General features: G+C 36.3%; 5 protein-coding genes across 11 annotated transcripts in view; 3 read left to right on the top strand and 2 right to left on the bottom strand.

Annotated features, from left to right (window-relative positions):
* Nucleotides 1-25: 25 nt before the first annotated feature.
* LOC100741268 (probable serine/threonine-protein kinase DDB_G0282963) lies at nucleotides 26-9,334 on the top strand. Its single transcript, XM_003492504.4, has 3 exons — nucleotides 26-2,610; nucleotides 3,981-4,085; nucleotides 4,182-9,334. The coding sequence occupies exons 1-3, from the start codon at nucleotides 1,593-1,595 to the stop codon at nucleotides 8,414-8,416; spliced, it is 5,358 nt and encodes a 1,785-aa protein (XP_003492552.1). The 5' UTR covers nucleotides 26-1,592; the 3' UTR covers nucleotides 8,417-9,334.
* A 1,240-nt stretch (nucleotides 9,335-10,574) lies between these two features.
* Nucleotides 10,575-12,443, bottom strand: LOC100740066 (cdc42 homolog). 5 transcript variants are annotated; one of them, XM_003492495.4, is made up of 5 exons: nucleotides 12,290-12,443; nucleotides 11,519-11,720; nucleotides 11,299-11,408; nucleotides 11,016-11,213; nucleotides 10,575-10,931 (listed from the first exon to the last, which is right to left on the bottom strand). In XM_003492495.4, exons 2-5 carry the CDS (start codon nucleotides 11,694-11,696, stop codon nucleotides 10,842-10,844), a joined length of 576 nt encoding a protein of 191 aa, XP_003492543.1. In that variant the 5' UTR covers nucleotides 11,697-11,720; nucleotides 12,290-12,443; the 3' UTR covers nucleotides 10,575-10,841. The 5 variants fall into 5 exon arrangements, with proteins under 5 accessions (XP_003492543.1, XP_012245661.1, XP_012245662.1 ...); XM_012390238.3 differs by lacking the exon at nucleotides 12,290-12,443 and adding an exon at nucleotides 11,792-12,283; XM_012390239.3 differs by lacking the exon at nucleotides 12,290-12,443 and adding an exon at nucleotides 11,949-12,283.
* A 614-nt stretch (nucleotides 12,444-13,057) lies between these two features.
* LOC105681299 (peptidyl-prolyl cis-trans isomerase) lies at nucleotides 13,058-13,951 on the top strand. The gene has a single exon (XM_012390241.2). The coding sequence runs from the start codon at nucleotides 13,312-13,314 to the stop codon at nucleotides 13,804-13,806; it is 495 nt and encodes a 164-aa protein (XP_012245664.1). The 5' UTR covers nucleotides 13,058-13,311; the 3' UTR covers nucleotides 13,807-13,951.
* The window catches only part of LOC100750050 (sodium/potassium/calcium exchanger 4), an 11,033-nt gene continuing 3,871 nt past the window's right edge, over nucleotides 13,661-20,822 (bottom strand). Inside the window, exons 1-9 of one of the 3 annotated variants that reach the window (XM_024370376.2) lie at nucleotides 18,322-18,667; nucleotides 16,883-17,110; nucleotides 16,574-16,761; nucleotides 16,298-16,445; nucleotides 15,998-16,099; nucleotides 15,841-15,897; nucleotides 15,529-15,738; nucleotides 15,332-15,433; nucleotides 13,661-14,854 (exon numbers count right to left, since the gene is read on the bottom strand). In XM_024370376.2, the coding sequence (XP_024226144.1) occupies nucleotides 14,520-14,854; nucleotides 15,332-15,433; nucleotides 15,529-15,738; nucleotides 15,841-15,897; nucleotides 15,998-16,099; nucleotides 16,298-16,445; nucleotides 16,574-16,761; nucleotides 16,883-17,110; nucleotides 18,322-18,334 (1,383 nt within the window). In that variant the 5' untranslated portion in view covers nucleotides 18,335-18,667 and the 3' untranslated portion in view covers nucleotides 13,661-14,519. Of the gene's footprint in view, nucleotides 14,855-15,331; nucleotides 15,434-15,528; nucleotides 15,739-15,840; nucleotides 15,898-15,997; nucleotides 16,100-16,297; nucleotides 16,446-16,573; nucleotides 16,762-16,882; nucleotides 17,111-17,669; nucleotides 18,281-18,321; nucleotides 18,668-20,822 lie in introns of those variants that run through there. The other 2 variants (XM_003492493.4, XM_024370377.2) reach the window with 2 other exon arrangements.
* Nucleotides 18,801-20,822, top strand: part of LOC100750167 (sodium/potassium/calcium exchanger 4) — a 10,140-nt gene continuing 8,118 nt past the window's right edge. The window contains exon 1 of the mRNA XM_003492494.4: nucleotides 18,801-18,943. Coding sequence (XP_003492542.1) covers nucleotides 18,895-18,943 — 49 coding nt within the window. The 5' untranslated portion in view covers nucleotides 18,801-18,894. The remainder of the gene's footprint in view (nucleotides 18,944-20,822) is intronic.

Raw genomic sequence — 20,822 nt, 5'->3', positions numbered from 1 at the left:
CGTTAATGATCTACTCTAGGCAACGGTTGTGAGGTGGTGTCCTCTCGAGGTCGAAACGGTCCGATGACAGCTAGCATCGGCGTTCGTTTCGAACGAGTAGCTATGGTGTATACGATTCGAATTGTTGCGCTGCGCTGAGTTGGCGTTGCCGCGTCGTGAATATCAGGAGCTTTACCAAGTCTTCGATAGATAACCTTGATTGTATAAACGTTTCACCAATTTTGTACAGTAATATAATTTCACTTTAATACTTCATCAATAGGTAAACGAAGTGAAATAATCGTTAACCAGCCGTGAAATTCATTTGTTCGACTGTAATACCTCGGTTGTGTTGCATTGCTGAATATTAAATAGTACGTATGTACAAATATGCAAGTATGTGCGTGTATATACGGTGAAAGTACGAGTTACAACGAGAACTATGGCGGTGGTGCATTGTATCGTTTAGAAGTGCGCCCACGTTCGCCGTCCAAGATCGATAAACGGTCGAGTGTTACCTGAAACGAGCATTCGCTTGCGCACAACGAATGAAATACTGAACGTTCGGAAAAGAAAACGGTGCCAATGACGAAAGCAACGACGCAACGCTAACAAGGATCGTGACGAAAACATCGACAGTGACGACGACAGTACGGTTAACACGACCATCGTCGTCGTCGACGAGTGTCAATACCGGTGTTTAGTGTAACATATAATAATGAAATAATAATACTTATATATATGTAATATAAATATATATATATATAACATAATAATGACCGGTGATAATGCTTGAACTAATCGTTCCCACGAACGAGTGAAATACCAAGGCATGAAAACTCCGAGCTGCACGCAGAAAGGTTTTTGCTGCTTGTCGCTGCTATGGAATAAAGGAGATATCGAATGATTCTAATTACACGCGCTCGTTCGCATGTTTGTTCATTCGTTCGTTCACTTTTTCATTGCTACCGATTCAGCTTTTCCTATTACATAATTCGTAGTACGTCGAATAATTTTCGATTGATGAGACAAAACACCAGGAAAACAACGGTTTAAACGGATATAGTGCATCGATTTCAATTTTACGAGTAATTTTCACTTCTCATTCTTCTTTTTATTTCCTTTCCGTTTACAATGTTGAATAAAATTCAATCAATATTCGCTTGCATCACAATTACAAATCGTGATGAGTCGGTTATGTGCGATTGACCGACTGATTTTGTTTATCGCCTAACGCGTCGTCGAATTAACAAATTTACAGAAACGGAACAATAGTCGTCTCTAGAAAAGTATGGCGTGGCTGCTCGATGATACTTAATTAATTAAGAGGATCGGGTTATCAATCGTATTGGGTAATCGATTATGCATAGTATTATATCGAAATACATCAGGAGTCTGGAGCTGAAACTGCAATTGGAATTTAACTTGAGAAGACAAAAGTAATACTGTTGCGTCCAGGACGCGCAACATGGTAATTATTGATGGAAAAAGTCGAAATATAACGTTGTAACGCACACCTGTGGACGACAGATAGAGAAAGGAATACTGCGCGGGTATAGACATTGAAAAGAGATATATAGTGAGCACAGAGGGGGAAGAAAGAAGCCCCAATAATGAAGGAGCACGGAAGCAAACTTCCGGCAGAGCAGCCTGCGAAAATTCTCAAGTCCTTGTTAAAAAAACCTGGTCAATCTAAAACACGATCGCAGAAAAATCGGGTTGTAATCAACGAAAAATTAAACGAGTTTTTTGCAGCTGATTATATAATATTGATAAAAGAAGAATGTTGTGCCGATTATGAAGAAGACTGTGATTGTTGTTGCCAGGAACATGAATTGATGCGTTTGGGAAACTGTAAAGAATGTCGAGCCGAGTTGAATCTTCATTTCGGTGTTTCAGATAACAATCGATACCATGATATAGAAAGAGATGGAGAAATGATACACGAAAACACGTTCAGAGAAGAAAATTGTACTCGCGAAGGATTCGAATGTGTTGAGTTACATGTAGAAGACGAAGATGATGAAGAATATGAAATAGAAGTGGAAGGAGATGAAGAAGAAATCGAAGAAGGAGAGGAAGAGGAAGAGGAGGAATTAATGGTAGAGGAGGCAATTAAAGATGACATAATAAGAAGAAAGGAGCATGTAGTACAAAAAGGAATCCAAGTGCCAAAGACCATAGCGGAAACGGAGGAGAGAAGATCGAATGTAGGGGAAGAAGTAGTGAGAGAAGTAAGAAACTCAGCGGATCTACGAGACAAAAGCAAAAGTCGCGAAAAAGTTAATGGAGCAAAGAATGTCGAGAGTTACAGACGAATTCTGACTGAATTTGTTTCGCCGCCATTGACGATCGCATCGTCTACGTTGTCTTCACCGTCACCACCTCCACCGCCGCCACTACCACCGCCGCCACCACCACCACCTCCACCACCACCACCACCGCCAGCACCATCACAACCATTGATAGAAAGATCATCGCCACCGTTACTTGCAAGTCAAGATCATCAACAAGAAACATTAAGTCCACCCGAAGGTTACAAAGATGTTTATTCTAATGGAGAATTGTCTAACGTAGCAGAATGTTGCTTACGATCATCATTAAATTATCTTCACTGTCAACGAACGGCAGGTGAGTTTCATTCTAATGTGAGAGGTACAGGGAAAACAACGAGAAACGTCCATTTCTTGTGATTTTCCATTTTATAACATATTCTCTCTTTTTTTTTGTGAAAACTGAGACTGTAAAAGTATCAAACTTTTATTTATTATAACGATCAAAATGTCTCCATAAGATAGCGTTGAAGATTTGATAGTTTGATTAATAACAGGGAATGCCCACATGTACTGAAACAAAACACGAAATTTCCCTATCCGTTTTATGACATGTTGCGTCATACACAACAAATACGTGAGAAGAAAGTGACTATTTGTGAAATAGGTGTTTTCTTTTATTTTTAGTGATAGTAGAAGTAGAAATGTCTTAATTTGTTTCATTATTAAATGCTCAAATTAAAACAAAATTGCAATTACTGTAAAATACTTAATATTTCATTAGTCATTCTTTTTTATGATGTCTTAATAAGATATAAGCTTCATTTTCTTAGTAATATGGTTAAACTTAATGAATGTTCTTCTTGTTTTTTTTTGATAGATTTGAATATTAAAGTTTAATTTTCTTAACAAAGCTATTTTGTGACACTCCTTGTTTTTTTTTTTGCCATGCTCTTTATGAATATATGTGTGTATATATAATATAAGTATATAATATACGTGTATATATATATTAAGAACCGAACTTTCTTCTCTTACTTCCCAATAATATCCAACCAAGCTTGAATCAAAGGGGAGTATTAATACAAACCAACATAAAGAAGCTAGGTATTATATTCTTGTACAATTTTCACAGGCGTTCTCACACCATTTCTCTTCATAATGTGAAATGTATTGTCATGAATAATACATACCTCCTAATTCGAGCAAGGAATAAGTTTCTTTATTTTTTCCTAAAATAAGATTATTTTATTTCTGCGATAGACCCACTATGTGAAATTTCACAGTTTCGTGTAATGCAAATTTTGTTCTTAACGTTTCTTACTTTTCTATTCAATGACAAAACCGTATCGAATAAATTCCATACATATAATAGCAAAGTTCTTTCCAATGAAAAGGGGGAAAAGAGGAGGAAAAAAAGAAAGGAAAGAGGAGAAAATCGTTTACGGAACGAATACGTAAATAATAATTGCGCACTTATTCATGTTCGTGAACGTTGATTGTACGGGTTGTCAGCAGCCGCCGGAAGTACAGTGTACCGTGACTCCGGCATTTTCGTGCTATGCGGGGAAAAAAGAATGTGTACATTCTTAACTAAAACTGCTCGTCGACGTACTATAAAATCTGTCACGTACTTGTTGATATTCGTGTCAATTGTACACTTGGCTACGTTCCGACGGTCATTGAACATCGAAGTAACCAATAAGATGGCGTATCGTATTTTTACAGGTGCAGAGGTCGAAGGAGAATCCAGATGCAACCACGAGGTAATGGATAGTAATAACGGGCATGTACAGAAAACGGACGAGAATCTACCAAAAGCAACTACTAGTGGTATATTTATACGTTTCTTAATTTTTCAATGCAAATATGCATTATGATTAACGTTTTCTGATGGCAAACATTCGCAAAAGCATTTTTCGTTTCTAGAATCTCGCCATCGGTATCTCGTGGAAACCATAACTATGACAACTGTCACCGAAAGACGTATTGTACGCGAAATTAGCGAGGAAGAAGATATCGACTTGCAACATGGAAAGAAAACCAGCCAAAAGAACGTTTCTGAAAAGAATGTTGCTTCCCATGACACAGAAATAGCAGTTAATCGGACGACGAATGATCATACTACAACCGATGAGAACGATTCGATCGAATGTATCGTACGTAACGAAGAAATTTGTTGTCGCAATGCTAACGATGATCATGATACGCAGCCAAATTTACCTAACAAAATAAGCGATACGGAAGAACAGGACAACGAAAATCGACTTGCCGTAAACCAAACACCATCGGATATAAAAGAGCTCTCCCTTATATTTAAACTGGGTAGTTCTTCTTTAACGGGCAACAGTCTTAAACCAAATTCTGCGGTTAGACAGTTATTTCCTAACCCGAGATTCGTTTCGCCGCCTCCGGCTCCTCTTGGTAAATTGATTTCTTCGGCGAATACTCTTGACGAGTCACAGGATAGCCCGACATTTCTCGTTACCGCGGAGAACTTACGTTTTCTCGATGTCGCAAAGAGATCAAAAATTGGCGAAAATCAGACCGGTTCTCTTAATAACGACTCAATGAATCCAATTAAGAGAACGATCGAGAGGAATACTCTTCGAAGAAGTCTTCTCGATAAATATCGCACGAGTTCTCGAAAGAAAGTTCTTCCTTCGAAAAACTTGTCGCTAGAGGAACGAATACGTCAACTTACTTGCGTGGACCAAGAGGAAGACAATGTTTGTGAAAATTCAACCAAGGGTGTTACAGATTTGTTCACAAGTACGGAAATCGATACCGAATTACCAATACATGATCCGTCATTGAGACACGATGCCGACATGTCGTCGATGGCAGCAGAGTTACCAACAACACTACATGTCGCTACAAAACTCACCGCATTCTCCGATGCAGCACTCACGACGACCATCGCCACCAACACTGCCGCTACGATAACAACTACGGCAATGGCAACGACGATACTTACGTCGTCGAGCTTGTCGTCAGTGATAACCACGGCAATGGCAACCACAACTATGACCACAATGGTTACAGGCTCCAATTATTATAAGCAAAATCCTTCCACTACCAGTACTGCAACTGCCGATGGCATACATCAGTCGACATATAAGAAATTGACCGATTTGTTTGTACACAAAAAAAGCATTCATTCTAACTTGCCAGATCTTGGTCTTGGAAGCAACGGAAAAAACAATAACGTCAAAGACGGTCAACAATCGAAAAACTCCTTAAAAACGAATAATTCGGATGGTCGTAGACAATTCCTAGCTAGTCTGGCACCATTGTCCTGTGTAACTGTTAATAATACGGATACTCAAGAAGATTATTATCGGTATAATTCTAGAATAATGGTGAACGAAAATCGTGCTTCGACTGTAGGCTACAACGCGTTTCCGCCTTACAGTTTAGAAGATATCGAAGCGGCGCTGTGTGAAGATGGTCGAAATTACGTAGGTCCACCGGACGTTACCAAAGGCACACCGACGAGTATCAACAACAGACCCGATATAGGAGATAGTACAACCGATGAATTGCTAGCATTTGTAGAACAAGACAAATTCAGAACCGAAAGAATAAAGCGACGTTACAACGAAGTCGAAAATCAATATCAGCCGGTAATGAATGTCACTAACACTAACAATAGTTACAACGTTGAGGATAAAATTGATAGAATCGTTGATGGAAAGAACGAGGGTAATGATAATCGACACCAACTTTGTTTTCCATCCAATGAGAATGTCAATCATGAACGTGGTGGTGGTGTTGGTGGTAATGGTGGTAGTGATGGTAGTGCTGGTGGTAATAGTGGTAGCAGCGGTGGTGGTGGTGGTAGTAGTGGTGGTGGTGGTGGCGGTAGCAGTAGTGAGATAGAACGCATAGTTAGTCGCTGTTACAATAACAACAATAATAACAGCAACAACAACAGCGGTAACGGCAGTAATGACGGTGGAAATAAAGACATTGGTAATATTGACAATGACGATGACGAATTAAACGATTACGGATTTAATCGTAGACCATCTGTAACCGGTATTAAACGACAACAGCAAGATAACATGGATGAAAATGTTTCGTTTCATCAACGGACAATTCTGGAAAATGATAACACAAATGTTCTCAAAACGAATTTTCATTCCTCGTTACCGACGTATTACGAGAACAATTGCGTTAAAGTTGATAGTCGGATTGCCTTGTATGATGAAATGATCGACGTTTCTACACCGAACTCGTTCGTTAGTACTTTGATTGCTGACGAACAAGACGCGAACACGATTAACAGAATAAATACGATGCAGAAACAAATTGACGATATCTATCAGACTATTGTAGAGAATACCAACGTGACTGGCCAAAATTCGTTAGAACGTGAGCCCTACACGGACGACCTGTTCACGCGACAACATTCTCGATTACCGGCAAACGATAGTACCTTTCGTTTTTACCAAGATCCAAGGAGTAACGATCAACAGTATTTTCAAGAACAATTAAATGTTGCGAATATGCACAGTACGCGAGGTATCGCAATCGGAGCCGAACAGACTGATATAAACAACATCGCTCCCGTTGGTATTGGTAGAAGTTGTACGAGCGGCGGTCCTTCCATAAAAACTCGACGAAGGGAACCTATTGCAACGACTCCTACCAATTATCGATGCAACATAGTGCCTACCACCGTATATGCCGGTCTTCCTGCTAATGGCAAGTGTTACCGTACCATGTATTTCGTTCCGTACAACGGATTATCCGATCCAACTTACCAGAATATCCAACGAATCTTGCCATCGCATCCTTCTCCTAGTTACGCGAATCACATCGAGAGGTATCCGTATCCTCGAACTAATAAGAACGATCATCGATTGCAAACGCAAATACAAACGCAACCACAACCGCAACCACCACTAGCGCCACAACAATTTAGATATTTCCATTTAGGGAATCGTTCGGTATCGCCGATATCGAATCTTACTCAAAACCTTGATCAAGCTTCGCCACTTTCCTCCGGTTCGGTCAGTCATCCTATACCTCCTGGTTCCTCTCCTCTTTTTGATTCTCGGTTCACATCAATCTCGTCCACTAATCCAATCGCGTTACAGCCTACCCAACAAACCTTGCACCTTCATTTGCATCATCATCAGCAACCAGATGACTTTCGAATTTCCGGTGTCACTTTTTCCTCGGTTCCTCATACCGCGAATCATTCGTTACAAATTCATCATCACGCACAACATCAGCATCATCCCTATCATCGACACAATCATCAACCTACTTTTTATTGTTTACCATCCACTATATCCGCCTCATCCGCAGCATCTTCCTCCTCGTCCTCTTATACTGTAATAGCGCCATCGAGATGCGCTGCGTTCAATGGTAGCGGAATAGCAACCACCGAAGGATCTTATCGATTCTACCAATTGCATTTGGGACATACAGTTCTCACACCTTCGTCCGATCTTCAATCGGCTCAAACAATTTTGTCCTCATCCGCTTCTATCTCGATACCTTCTAATTCTACCTCGTTCTCTCCTTCATTGCCACAACCGTCTTCGTGCTCGTCATCCTCTTCTCTACCAACTGTTACACCCGTAACACCTCTACAGACCTCGAATTTTACTCTTCCGAATCACATTTCCGATACTCTAAATTGCAGCAGTGCCAACTTCGACGCCGTATGTCGCGCAGGAACCATTCAGTCCATTTCTAACAATGTTGTAACTTCAACACCGTCCACAGTTACCGTTTTCTCATCCTCGACTTCCTGCGCCTTGTCCTCCTCGTTGTTGTCGTCGTCATCGTCTTCATCGTCCCCGGCATCTGCCTCGTCTTCTTCTGCTTCGTCCTCCTCTTCCTCCTCCTCCTCCTCTTCATCTTGTTCCTTCTCTTCCTCTTCATCCTCCTCTTCGTCGTCTTGTTCTTCGTCATCATCCTTACAAATCCCTTGTTCGCCTTCAAAATTACACCAACAGCAGATAATTGGCAACTACACAACAATGGAACGCGGAGTTCCCGAAGGAGCAGCCAGCGCACCATCCCACGACGTTACGCAATCTGGAATTCTACTTACAACAAATTCTTATGTTGCGCATAATTCAAATGGTGTCCAGGCTCTACCAACACATGCGCAAAATTCAATATACTATGCCATGAATGTTTAAATCTATCTACTGTGAAAAGTCTGCACGTGTCTGAATATCCTACACGCACACGCAGCAGCAGGACATAAACCAATCGTTATATTTAATACACAGCCACATCTTTGTGAATATTTTCGCGAGATTTTCCCAAAATGATGAACGAATTTTCAAATTCGTGTTTGAAATACGCGTTTCAATACCAAAACATAGGTGTTCATCTTCCTTGAATAATTTTTGATCGACTTATTATGCATCTATTATCAAAAATATTCACGTAGGACGATAAGGTACGCAAGTGAAGACGAACTGCCCTTTCTCGCCACATTTGCAACTGAATCGAAATCGAATCTAATGCGACCTATAGCAGGAACAAGAAATAAAAAGATCAACTCAGGGCCTCTGTAATTTCGAAAGATAAATTATGTTTTATCGCTTCTCACGAGGCAAAATTGTACGTACGTTGTAATCGATTCTAGTCACGGCGAAATACTTACAGGGATATCGATAAACATAAACCAAAGGGAAGGACGTTTACGGCGTCTATGATGTATACTACATGTAAGTATAGCTGACGCTAATTATTTTCAACAAATTGAATTCAATTTTTGCGGTGGAATTGATAAATTAATTAGAAATTTTACAATAAAGAAGAAAAGGTGCGAAACATGCAAATAGAAAAACGCCACAGTTAGTACACTTGAGCTAACTTGATATTTAACGTGCTACGTTGTTTCATCATTATTTCTTTTAAATACATATCGGTATTTTAGACTGATCAAAATAAAATCATAACAGTAAAAACGACGATGAAATTTATAAATGATCGAATGCATTTGACTTTCTATTGTTAAACATCGGTTTTCATAAATTACGTTTGTATCGTATTCGTTACTCCGTTTCTTTCGACCTAGTGTTTTGATCCGTTTTATATTTACGAAAGAAAGACTAAATCCACGAGAAGAACTTATCACTGTCAAAAGTGATACAACGAAAATAACTTTGAAATCATAGATTACACTTTACTAGTAAAGATTTCTCTACTTTGTATTGTTTGTACCATAATAAAAAATAATAGTGTTCAAAAAAATGACCAAAAGTAAGTAATGATCATATGAACACGTTCTGCGTAAAATATTACTTTGCTGTCTTTCTTTCTTTTTCTGAAACTCAAGCCAATCATAAGTACGTTACACGACTACACATAGCAGGCATGCCGCACCTTTTGTGATATCCTTTCCGTGAGCGTAATGCATTGATTTTTTAAATGACAAACGGTAACAGAGACAAAGAAATGCATCTTATTTCATAAAACGTATGATAAACCTTTTGTCGACAAATGTTAGTGTGCGTATATCAAAATACACGTATGATGACAGCATAACGCAGTCAACATCATAGCGACCTAATAGAGATTAAGTAATCATGATAGAATAGAAAATAAGATAACATTCGAATTCGAATGTAATCAATTTTAACCCAAAGTTAGATACCAAACTTTTATGGTAAATGGCCAAGCTTAGAAACAGGTTTTACATGTAATATAGTTTACTTAATTATTCTTACTTACTACTTAATTATTCCATGATATATTATCGTGAAAAAATGTATGTAAATAAAGCTTTAACCACAGGTCAGAGGTTTTATCATTTTGAAAGTGTCGAAAACTGAGATAAAAGGAGGCACCCCGAGCACTATTGTTAAGAAAAAATAGTTAAATCATTAAAGAACGTAAAAATGACGTAAAGGTAAACAAAAAACTATAAAAGTTGTACTCGTATGTTTCAATCATAATCTTTTTTTAAACTGATTTATTAAAAAATTCACACTACTAAGTTATCAATAAAAACGTCTTACATATTAAATAGAAGAATGTTTTACAAGTATTTTTTATACGAAATTCGTGTAGATGTTCACAGTTGTCAATAATTACATTGTTCCTTCCACGCGATTGCCAAGAAGCATCGATGTTCGCTCGCTGCTTCGAATTGGTTGAAGCAAAAAACCAACCGTAGATTATCTTTTTTCGATGAACCAGTCGACGAAAGGATAAATATTGGTATGGGTGTGTCTGCCTCTGTGTGTGTGTGTGTGTGTGGGTGTCTGTGCACGCGCGTTCAGTGCATATGTATGCATGAATACATATGTGTGTGTGTGTATGTACACACACACACACACGCGCGCGCGTGCACATGTACGCACATAATATACATGTATATGTGTGGATATTTCTTATACATAAAATGCTTGTCTTCACCTTTTCTGGATCGAATTTTTTCTTCGAATCGAGCGTACGTCGAATGATTTGAAAACGAAAGATAGATCGCACAGATAATCAGACGAACTATCATTAGTCGAAAGTATTCTCGTATGCACTGTATGACAAACTCATACAGCAGTCATCACCCGAACAGTGCTAATAGGTTTTAAAAACGATATTAGTTGCTCTCTACAAAACGATACATCGTCTTCTCCTAACTGGTTCCGGAGGCTCTAACGCTGCTAGAATAGCTTCGTCGAACACGTTTTTCAAACCTTTCTAAACATTCGAGGAAACGATATGTTAAGAATCGAGGAAACGTCATCAACTATAAGGGTAAATATACTATAAACAATATCATACCTGTGTAAGAGCACTGCATTCCACATACTTTACTGCTTTCAGTTCTTTGGCAAGTTTCTCACCTTGTTCCGCAGATATAGGCTTTTGTTTATTTTTTGCAAGTTTTTCTATAGTCGCTGCATCGTCTCGTAAATCGATCTGAGTACCCACCAGTAAGAATGGAGTCTTTTGACAATGATGAGTAATTTCTGGAACCCACTGATACAAGAATTCTAACTGAGCTGGGAAATCGCTTTTTTAAATACAATTAACGATATTATAAGTATGAAATCCACATATATACCTTCTCTTTAACGTTTTCAAATGACGATGGTGACACAACCGAAAAACAAACAAGAAACACATCAGTTTGAGGATAACTTAAGGGACGTAGCCGGTCATAATCCTCCTGACCTTTAAATCAAAGATTAGGAATCAATAAATTATTTCACATATAGTTAACAAAACAGATGAAAGAAAAACAAATATATTTTAATATATATGTAGAGCAAACTAATAATTACCTGCTGTATCGAACAATCCTAAGGTATATGGTTCACCGCCAATCATAACAGTCACAGCATAATTATCAAACACTGTTGGGACATATTCGGATGGAAACTTATTCGTGGTGTATGAAATCAACAGACAAGTTTTACCTACTGCACCATCCCCAACTACAACGCATTTAATTGTCTGCATTTTTCCTCTTTCCCTGGGAAATCTCTATGTACAAAAGAAACGTGTAAACGTTATTAGTGGTAATGTATACGTTTACATATACCGAGTTCTCTTACACGAGGTTATCGTCGAAAGTAACATAAAGTTTCGTCTCGTTCGGTTTTGCAATGTCTGGTCTAGTCCAGTCCTACTCAATTCCGTCGGTTTTCGTCACGTTTCATTACATCCCGTCACGTCCAATTATGTCCCCTAACGTTCTATTGTATACTTTACTAGGTAAAAGGAAATATATGTTGAACGCCCCAAACGTTACTTCAAAGATATTCGTTTCCGTCAAGCGAATAGAAAGAAATATTATGCAGAAATGACGGAAAGGTGCACGTTTGCCAATTCTCAACGAGTCGATCCAATTATACGTAGATGTTGTATGAAATAATTGTTTTTTCAGATCGCCATTTTTGGTATTTTGTCAAATCTATCGACTTCTACTATAAAAAATTATCATTCGAATATATGCTCAAATATATGCAGTGACATTTTTCACTATTTAACCCATAGCAAAATGCAAATCGCATTAAGAAAAGAAATACACAAAATTTAGCCGAAACACTCACGAGTAACTGGGCGTCGACAACACACTTTACTGTCACAAATTTTTCGAACGAATATAGAAAGCCAACGATACAGTAATTCAAGAATACAGTATGCAACCGCCATCTATAGCAACATTTTACCCGTCTATAACACCCTTGTCTGCTTTCGCAGCATGATTTGTTATAATAATGAATTAATAATATCGAACAAGTTATTAGAGAGAATTGTAATGCTAAAAATTGTATCACACATTGATAACAGATTGTTTTATCGAAATTATAACGGATATAAAGGATATGCGTTTATATTTACCAAATGGCCCATATTATAATATATACATATAGAAGATAAGTATACAATAGTATGTATAAAAAACGAATGATCTCAATTATGATCATATACAATATATGTATATATATTATTCGTAATATCAGATAATATCTATTAAAACATAAAACGATTTAAATAAGCAAATATGTAAAACAATTAGCTTGCAAACCTCCGGGAGGCAGCGAAGTTTTTACATACATAAGTTACCCTTTTATTATTGGAATAAAAAATATTTATCCTCTCCAAATTTATAAATTCTTGATGACTAATTGATGAATGTTTTAAATATAATTGTTTAAGGCACGTTCTAGACTTGAATTTTAAATTAGGTTTTGAGGGTTTGCGACAACAAAAAATTATATATTTAAAGGAGATCTATGGTAAGCAAAATATTAAGAACCGCTGATGTATAGAATATATCTACATATCATAAATATAACTGATTTATGTTTAGGCTGGTCACATCTGGTACAGTGTGACAATGAAGATGTCGTGTCGATCATACTTTAATCATATATATTTCTAAGCGAAAGAAACTAACCTAGTTATTTTTGCTAAACGATTTTGTTTGATTCAGTTATTTCTTAAATGAATTAAAGTAGCATAAGTTGAATTACAAAATAACGTATACTTAATTATTGTTGCTCATTATATGTCACCTGCTGAGGAAAAGACGTTGTGAAAAAGTAAAGTACGTTTTGCAAATATCGTTATGGTTTTGCCACGAGTATATTTTGATGTAGCCGCTGATGATAAACCATTGGGTCGTATCGTGATGGAATTACGAACAGATGTAGTCCCAAAGACAGCAGAAAATTTTCGCGCTCTTTGTACGGGAGAGAAAGGTTTCGGATATAAAGGAAGTACCTTCCACCGAATAATTCCTAAATTTATGTGCCAAGGTGGTGATTTCACTAATCACAATGGTACAGGAGGAAAATCTATTTATGGGGAAAAGTTTGAAGATGAAAATTTTGAATTGAAACACACTGGACCAGGCATATTGTCTATGGCAAATTCTGGGTCTAACACCAACGGTTCACAATTTTTTCTAACTACTATAAAGACTACTTGGTTGGATAATAAGCATGTAGTTTTTGGTTCTGTAGTTGATGGTATGGGTGTAGTAAAAAAAATTGAAAGTTATGGCTCACAAAGTGGGAAAACACACCAGAAGGTTGTAATTACCAATTGCGGTCAACTTTAAAGCATTGTATTTTACACCTTTATAATATGTCATACATATGTATTTTCTTTTTCTTGATAGGCAAATTTTTGTAAAATGAATAATGCAGTGTAAAAATATACAAATATCAAATGAAATAATGCGTCTGTTTGGATGACATAAATAATTGTGTTCTTTTTCTTTCTCTGACATATTCGTACAGCTATACATTTCCATTGAAACTTACTTTGTAATGAGATACATTATATGTTACGTATATCAGAGGACTATAAAAATCTCTGTAATTTTCTTTCGTATCTTGGCTAAACTACAAGGACAGTACTTCAGAAATTTATTTGAAAAACACTTATGCTAAATATAAATGGTTTGTAAATCATTGAAATAGCTATATAAATATCATATATACATACATACATAGGCATTCATATATTACACTCATTAAATTTATATGTGCACAAATTCATAAGTACATATGCGTCACAAAATAATACACTAGAATGCACACAAACATTCAGGAAAATATAATGAACTAATTAAAAGTTGAATTATTTGCGACAAGCACGATACATTCATTGTGAAACCAATATTCAATTGATGTTTCAACGATTCATGGTGCGTATCAAAATATCGAAAGGAGATAAAAGGAGAGCCTGATTCAAAGTTCCGAATCCTTTTGTAAAACTTGGTCGGTAAAGATAGATTGTCAGTGGATTAACAAACATATGTATAAAGTATCAGTGAACACATATTGGTAAATTAACCACAAAGAACAAATTGAGTTCGAGGATGGAAGCAAATACCAAGAAAATTACATACATAATGAGGCAAACTATTCCAATGGATCGAGTCAATTTAAATTTGCCAATTAGAAGAGACAAATAAAGTACGGTGAGAGTAGAAAATAACGATATGGAATTGTAAACCAGACCTTGTGAATTAATCGTTACATAATGATCGCCAGGTGTTTTCGGAAAAAGTGCTGCTTTCAGGAACCAAGGTAATCCGAGACAAAGTAACACGTCGAATACGTTTGAACCGATCGAATTACTTATGCCCATGGCTCCGTGCCCTAAAATCATATTTTGAATCAACAATACCCAAATAAGAAAGAAAGATTAGGAAAAAACAGAGGAAAAGAAATCGTGAAATATCGGTACTTTATGAATGCTAGTCGCGAAGAAAAAGTAAAAACATTTATAATACTGTAAATACATGACGTGGTTTGTAACTGATTATAAAGCGATTCTAAGATGAGGCAAATTTGATAATAACGTCGTGATAATATCACGCGGTGCGTTATCGTAACCTAACCGTCTCACGATAACTATGTTATCGTGATATTTCACGATAGCTACGTTATCGTGACCGCTATTCGCTAGCTACATATATATTATTTCTTGATCGATGTACCGATTATCACAAGAAAATCACTCCAAAGGTTAATCGGTTACTTTGGAGGTGCGTTTAAATGAAAATTCGTTTTAACCGGTTGATTCTTCTATTAGCAAGGTATCGGTGAGTGAAAGCGCAAAATGAAGAAAATTACCTTGATTCGCAACGATAACACTAGAAACAGCCTCCGGTACACTCATTCCTGCCGCAAGAAACGTCAGTCCCATTATGGAATCAGGAATCCTAAATGTATCACCTGAAATAAGGATCATTTTAAATCGATATCGAGAATAAAACGAGTGCATTTATAAATCTGGGAACGATAACAACAATTGTTGCAAGGATACGTACCAATTACAGTGATGACCCATCCAACTATGTACGAAGTAGTTGCTATCCATATTATACACATGATAAAAGTAAGGGGGTACCAAGATTTCAATGTGTTTCTTCTACAGTCAGGAATCGTAATGAGAAGCACAAAATTTATAGGCCAAGTAATCAACCACCAAATCCGTTCGCACGTCGAATTTGGCCAATTCTTCATATTCACGATATCAACTAAAATAATATATGTATATATACACATAGGTAGATATTTATTGGGATTAAGGCTTCTCAAAGGATTCTTGTACATATTTTCATGCAGTCTATGTTACTTACGCGATTCATCTTCACCGCTCGATTCCAACAAAATAATATCCGTGCTTTTAACCAGGTCTGACAGAACAAACGGATGACGTGTGTTTTTAAATGAAACTCAACGACGTATAATTCAGAGAATTGAATTGAATAAAAAATTAATCGATATAAACAATACCATTAGAAAGTAGGGGAGTTGATTCGGAAAGATTCTTATACTTCTTTCTTGTATTTGTTATCGATTGAACAAACTGATGTATCTTCCGATCGAAACACATTGCTAGAACGATAAACATTTCCGTTTCATTTAATTAGAGATACAAGCAGTCTGTGTGGAAATTATAAAGTAGCAATGAAGATTAGTAAAAATGGAACGAAATATTTATTTAGTTTCTCAACTTAAAAGGTTTTATCACTTATCGATAGAAAGAATCGAGTAACAATGGGGAATTACCTGAATAGTACTTCATAAACTTACCTAAAATGTACAAAACATACAAGAGAACGAGAATCAATCCCTCGTACCATTCGATACGACCGTCTCGTAAAGTTAAAATAAGTAAGAGAACTGTGAATGCGTATGCGATAGTATCTCGCGTGACAGGCCACCCTTCCAGATTCAATACCTGAACAAAGATTTGCTTTATTCGTGTTTATTTCTTGGTTTCCTTCTTCATGTACTTGATTTTATTTTCGATTCATACATAATCGATAGTGTGTTCCGTCTGTGTAAGACGCAAGGATAAGATCTCACCTGATTTGCAAATAAACCACAACAAGCAGGCACAGCTAATATATTGAAAACAGCAGAACCAACAATCGTGCCGACGCCCAAATCTCCTTCCGTGACAAAAGTACCTACGATATTGATAAACAGCTCTGGGCTAGAGCTAGCTGCTGCCATAATTGTTGCTCCTGCGACATCTTCTGTTACGTTAATCTCTGAAAATCAGATCCATGTAATAGTTCCAACGTTCTAGCTGTATTAGCTATATGAAAAATTATCTTAGATCTTGACGATAGCCTTTCTTGAAATAAAAATAAGGTGGAATACTGAACTTACTGTGGCAAATTTTTTTAATCGACGGCACAAAAAAGTCATCACAAACGATAGCGAGTAACAGAAACATGTAAATCGCTATCACGAAATGTATAGCTATAAAACCCGATTGTCTTTGCTGTCGAGTAAGGCCATCCGATGGAAATTCTTTTATCGCTGGAGGAGTGCAGTTTACTTCATTTTCTCCAGCTTCGATAGCGCTTGGTCCAATTTGCAATAACTTGCGAAGTCCTTAAAGAGATAGAATATGTACGTACTCGTAATGATATATAATAGTAACTATACGCGTAAATTCCAATGATAACGAAGGAACTATGTTATATTATAAATGGAAAGTAAGGAGAACAAGCGTAGAGGTAAAAGGTGAAAGTTTTATATGTATATATAAAATATACTATATATAGATCGTATTTATAATGCGAACATATTACGTAATGATTCATTCTAAATTTTAGTATCTCGATATCTCCACCATCTTTTTCGTTCAACGTAGCGGCATGCGTCCGTGTATACGCATTCGTTAGTCGTCGAATGCTTCATCATAATTGCCCTTTATTACTTATCGCTTGTTATTAGTTGTTCCTTTACTCTTTGAGAGAACGCAACTAATCGTGCATGTCGCAATAAGGGACAAATGTATGTTTAAGAAAACAAAAGTCATGGACTTTTGTTTACTTATGACAATAATATGATACGATATGAATTACTTGATATGTATAAGACACATATAACGTAAAAGGAAGGAAGAGGAAGAATTGAGAATACGGAGAATTCAGAAAACGAGACTTACGCGTATCCGTAGGGTTATTCGCACTTGCTGCATTGTTTGGAAGAAATATTGCTAACGTATTAACGAAGATCAAATACATCGTTGGAACGACGATCATACAGAATATTTTGTAACCTATCATTTGTCTATGTTTCCGCGTCATTTCGTAATTGCTGTTTCAATTAATCAGCGATAAGTTTCAGTGATCGAGCTAACGGTGCGACTTGCCGTTCCGTGTGATACTAATTTTGATTCGCTAAGTCGAGCTGACCGCATCGATGTTTTTCGTTTACGAGCATTATCGGTTTTAACTTTACACAGATAAGATACTATACAAAGCGAATAAAGACATCCCTTTACTGATAATCCAACAACAGGAGTATTCCTGCTACTGGAGCATTTAAATTGTCAATTACATATCTATCGATAACGGGTGAATGCTCTGAAATGTTGTATACCATAAACTTATATGTTGATGGTTACGTTTACTGGTATTTATCCTTATATATGTGATTATCTATTGTGAGACATTAACTTCATATTTACGTGTGTACAGTGTACAAATGTACATACGCATTTCAATTTTGAAACATCATTTCAGTTAAAGATTTAAAAGAAGGGGCATGAATCAATTTGTTTCTTCATTCATTTCCATTTTTCTAGTTCTACTTACTTGTCCGTTGCATTTTTTCGAATGAAACCGTACACACTGAATCGTAGTTACAGTTGACTGACAGTCAACTTATTTACAATTGACAGTGCTAATTGTTCTCCTTGCGCGCATCATACAGAGAGAACGACATTACATTTTTACTGCTGCAAGTTGCTTCTACTATAACCCATCGCATCGTATCCCGTCACACAGTTTACCGTGTTTAAAAGCTTTTCTATCAATCCGTTTGTTAGTTAGTTTATTTCCCAGAATATCGTAATGCTGCTTTTAAAATAATCAATGAGAAAAGAATCGACGCGTGCGAGTGTGTGTATGCGACGTGTGCGACTGGAGGAATAAATTTGAAGGGAATAAGTAATGCAAAATGCTTGATTGGGTCGGAATAGAATATATACGGTACGACGTTCAATTTTCAAGGAAGCCATAACGACGATTAGCGCGATGACGATTTCGCATTTTGACCGCGGCACGATTCAGCGGGCGCGATGCGCGAGAGATGAGAAGAGAAGAGTTAGAGGGAGGGGCGATTCCAACAAACGCTGCCGGACTTCGGAGTAGTTGTTAATGTAGTATATGTGTGACAACGGGATTGACAACATGGATACGTCTGACTTAGGAGGAGGTTCGTTCAAATATATTTTGAATATTATCGGGAACGGATGCTTTTTTATGGTATATGTTCGATCGATACAAGAATGGTTAGGGGGGTGTGCTTTGATAGCGGTGAAAGATAGAACGGAATGATATTAAAAAATCGGAATTAAAGTATCGAACAAGGTGGAGGAGACGTAGGAAGAGAAGGAACAGGAGGAGGTGGAGGAAGACGAGGAGAAGGAGGAGGAAGAGAAGGAAGTGGAGGGACAGCAGGATGGCTAACATCAGCATTAGCAGCAGCAATAACAACAGAGGGAAGAGTAGAAGAATAGTATACATCATAAGGAAAAGGAAGATGAAGGAGAATGAGTATGGGGTAGAAAATGAGGCAGACAAATGGAAGAAGGAAGAAGACTGAGAAAAGAGGAAAGGGACAACGATGCAAGATCAACTAAAAATAGAAGCCAAAAATAGAAAATCGTTCCAAACATTTGGTGCATTTTCAACTGAATTCAATTAAACGTACAGGTGTGTCGTGCGGTGCTGCGTATCGCGCATCAATATTTGTGATTTAGTTTCCGATGATCGATTGGTCTAAAGGACTACGAATAAGACGAGATATTCGAAACTAATCTTGCGCAGAAGGGCGCTTGTCAAAGCACAACGTACGCGTAAAGTAAAATGTTTGTTCATATGAGACGTATGAATTATTCATTATCTCTTTCTCTTTATAAATCGCAAGAGTTCTGTGATTTTTATTTCTACAAGAGATCGTGTGCAGGCTAGAGACATGTTTATTCCAAAATTTATAGAATGAATTGAATCTCGTTGCTCTCTTTTCTCTGTTCGATCACCTTCGCTCTCCTTTCTCTCCTCCTCTCTCTCTCTTCTCTCTCTCTCTCTTTTCTCTCCTCCTCACTCTCTCTCTCACACACACTCTCTCTTGCTCTCTTGCTCTCTTGCTCTTTGCTCTCTACCTCTCGACCGTTTTTCTTCCTTTCTACTCCCTTTACTTATTTTTATTTCATCCCAGTTTCACATCGCATGTCGTTCTTCTGTATGCAGGTTAATTGAAACCTTGTTCAAACAACTTGATAAGTTATTGGGTATAACGATCCGTGTCAAAAGATTTAGTTTGTGTTACGGTTAGTGATAATGAAACTTGTTCAAACTCATGGACATATATTATTATGTACCTATGTATTCGCACGATTCGTTACTCGTAACGAATGCTACGTTTAACAGATGCTTAAACATGTTGATTAACATTCGTTGTTATTTGTGGTCTTTGTGTTGATAAATTATTGCTATTTTTTTTATTTAAGATTAATACGATGCCCGTTAACGTACGTACAATCATGAGACACGTTGGTATTTTAATTTTTATAAAGGAATCATAAAATGAATCGGCGCAACTGTATGTATGTATATATATATATATATATATATATATATATATATATATATATATATATATATATATATATATATATATATATATATATATATATATATATATATATATATATATATATATATATATATATATATATATATATATATATATATATATATATATATATATATATATATATATATATATATATATATATATATATATATATATATATATATATATATATATATATATATATATATATATATATATATATATATATATATATATATATATATATATATATATATATATATATATATATATATATATATATATATATATATATATATATATATATATATATATATATATATATATATATATATATATATATATATATATATATATATATATATATATATATATATATATATATATATATATATATATATATATATATATATATATATATATATATATATATATATATATATATATATATATATAT

The sequence above is a fragment of the Bombus impatiens genome, unplaced genomic scaffold, assembly GCF_000188095.3.
Source record: "Bombus impatiens unplaced genomic scaffold, BIMP_2.2 scf_0749, whole genome shotgun sequence".
Taxonomy (NCBI): domain Eukaryota; kingdom Metazoa; phylum Arthropoda; class Insecta; order Hymenoptera; family Apidae; genus Bombus; species Bombus impatiens.
The sequence above is the reverse complement of the archived record's forward strand: the minus strand, read 5'-3'. Positions and strand labels throughout refer to the sequence as shown.

Bases quoted from the DNA above. Each gene is read 5' to 3' on its own strand.
- LOC100741268 (XM_003492504.4), top strand. From the start codon at position 1,593: ATGAAGGAGCACGGAAGCAAACTTCCGGCAGAGCAGCCTGCGAAAATT. The intron at 2,611-3,980 runs GTGAGTTTCATT...GTATTTTTACAG, and splicing joins TCACTGTCAACGAACGGCAG to GTGCAGAGGTCGAAGGAGAA. The intron at 4,086-4,181 runs GTATATTTATAC...TTTCGTTTCTAG, and splicing joins ACCAAAAGCAACTACTAGTG to AATCTCGCCATCGGTATCTC.
- LOC105681299 (XM_012390241.2), top strand. From the start codon at position 13,312: ATGGTTTTGCCACGAGTATATTTTGATGTAGCCGCTGATGATAAACCA.
- LOC100740066 (XM_003492495.4), bottom strand. From the start codon at position 11,696: ATGCAGACAATTAAATGCGTTGTAGTTGGGGATGGTGCAGTAGGTAAA. The intron at 11,214-11,298 runs GTATATATGTGG...TTCTTGTATCAG, and splicing joins TTGAAAACGTTAAAGAGAAG to TGGGTTCCAGAAATTACTCA. The intron at 10,932-11,015 runs GTATGATATTGT...TCGAATGTTTAG, and splicing joins AATGCAGTGCTCTTACACAG to AAAGGTTTGAAAAACGTGTT.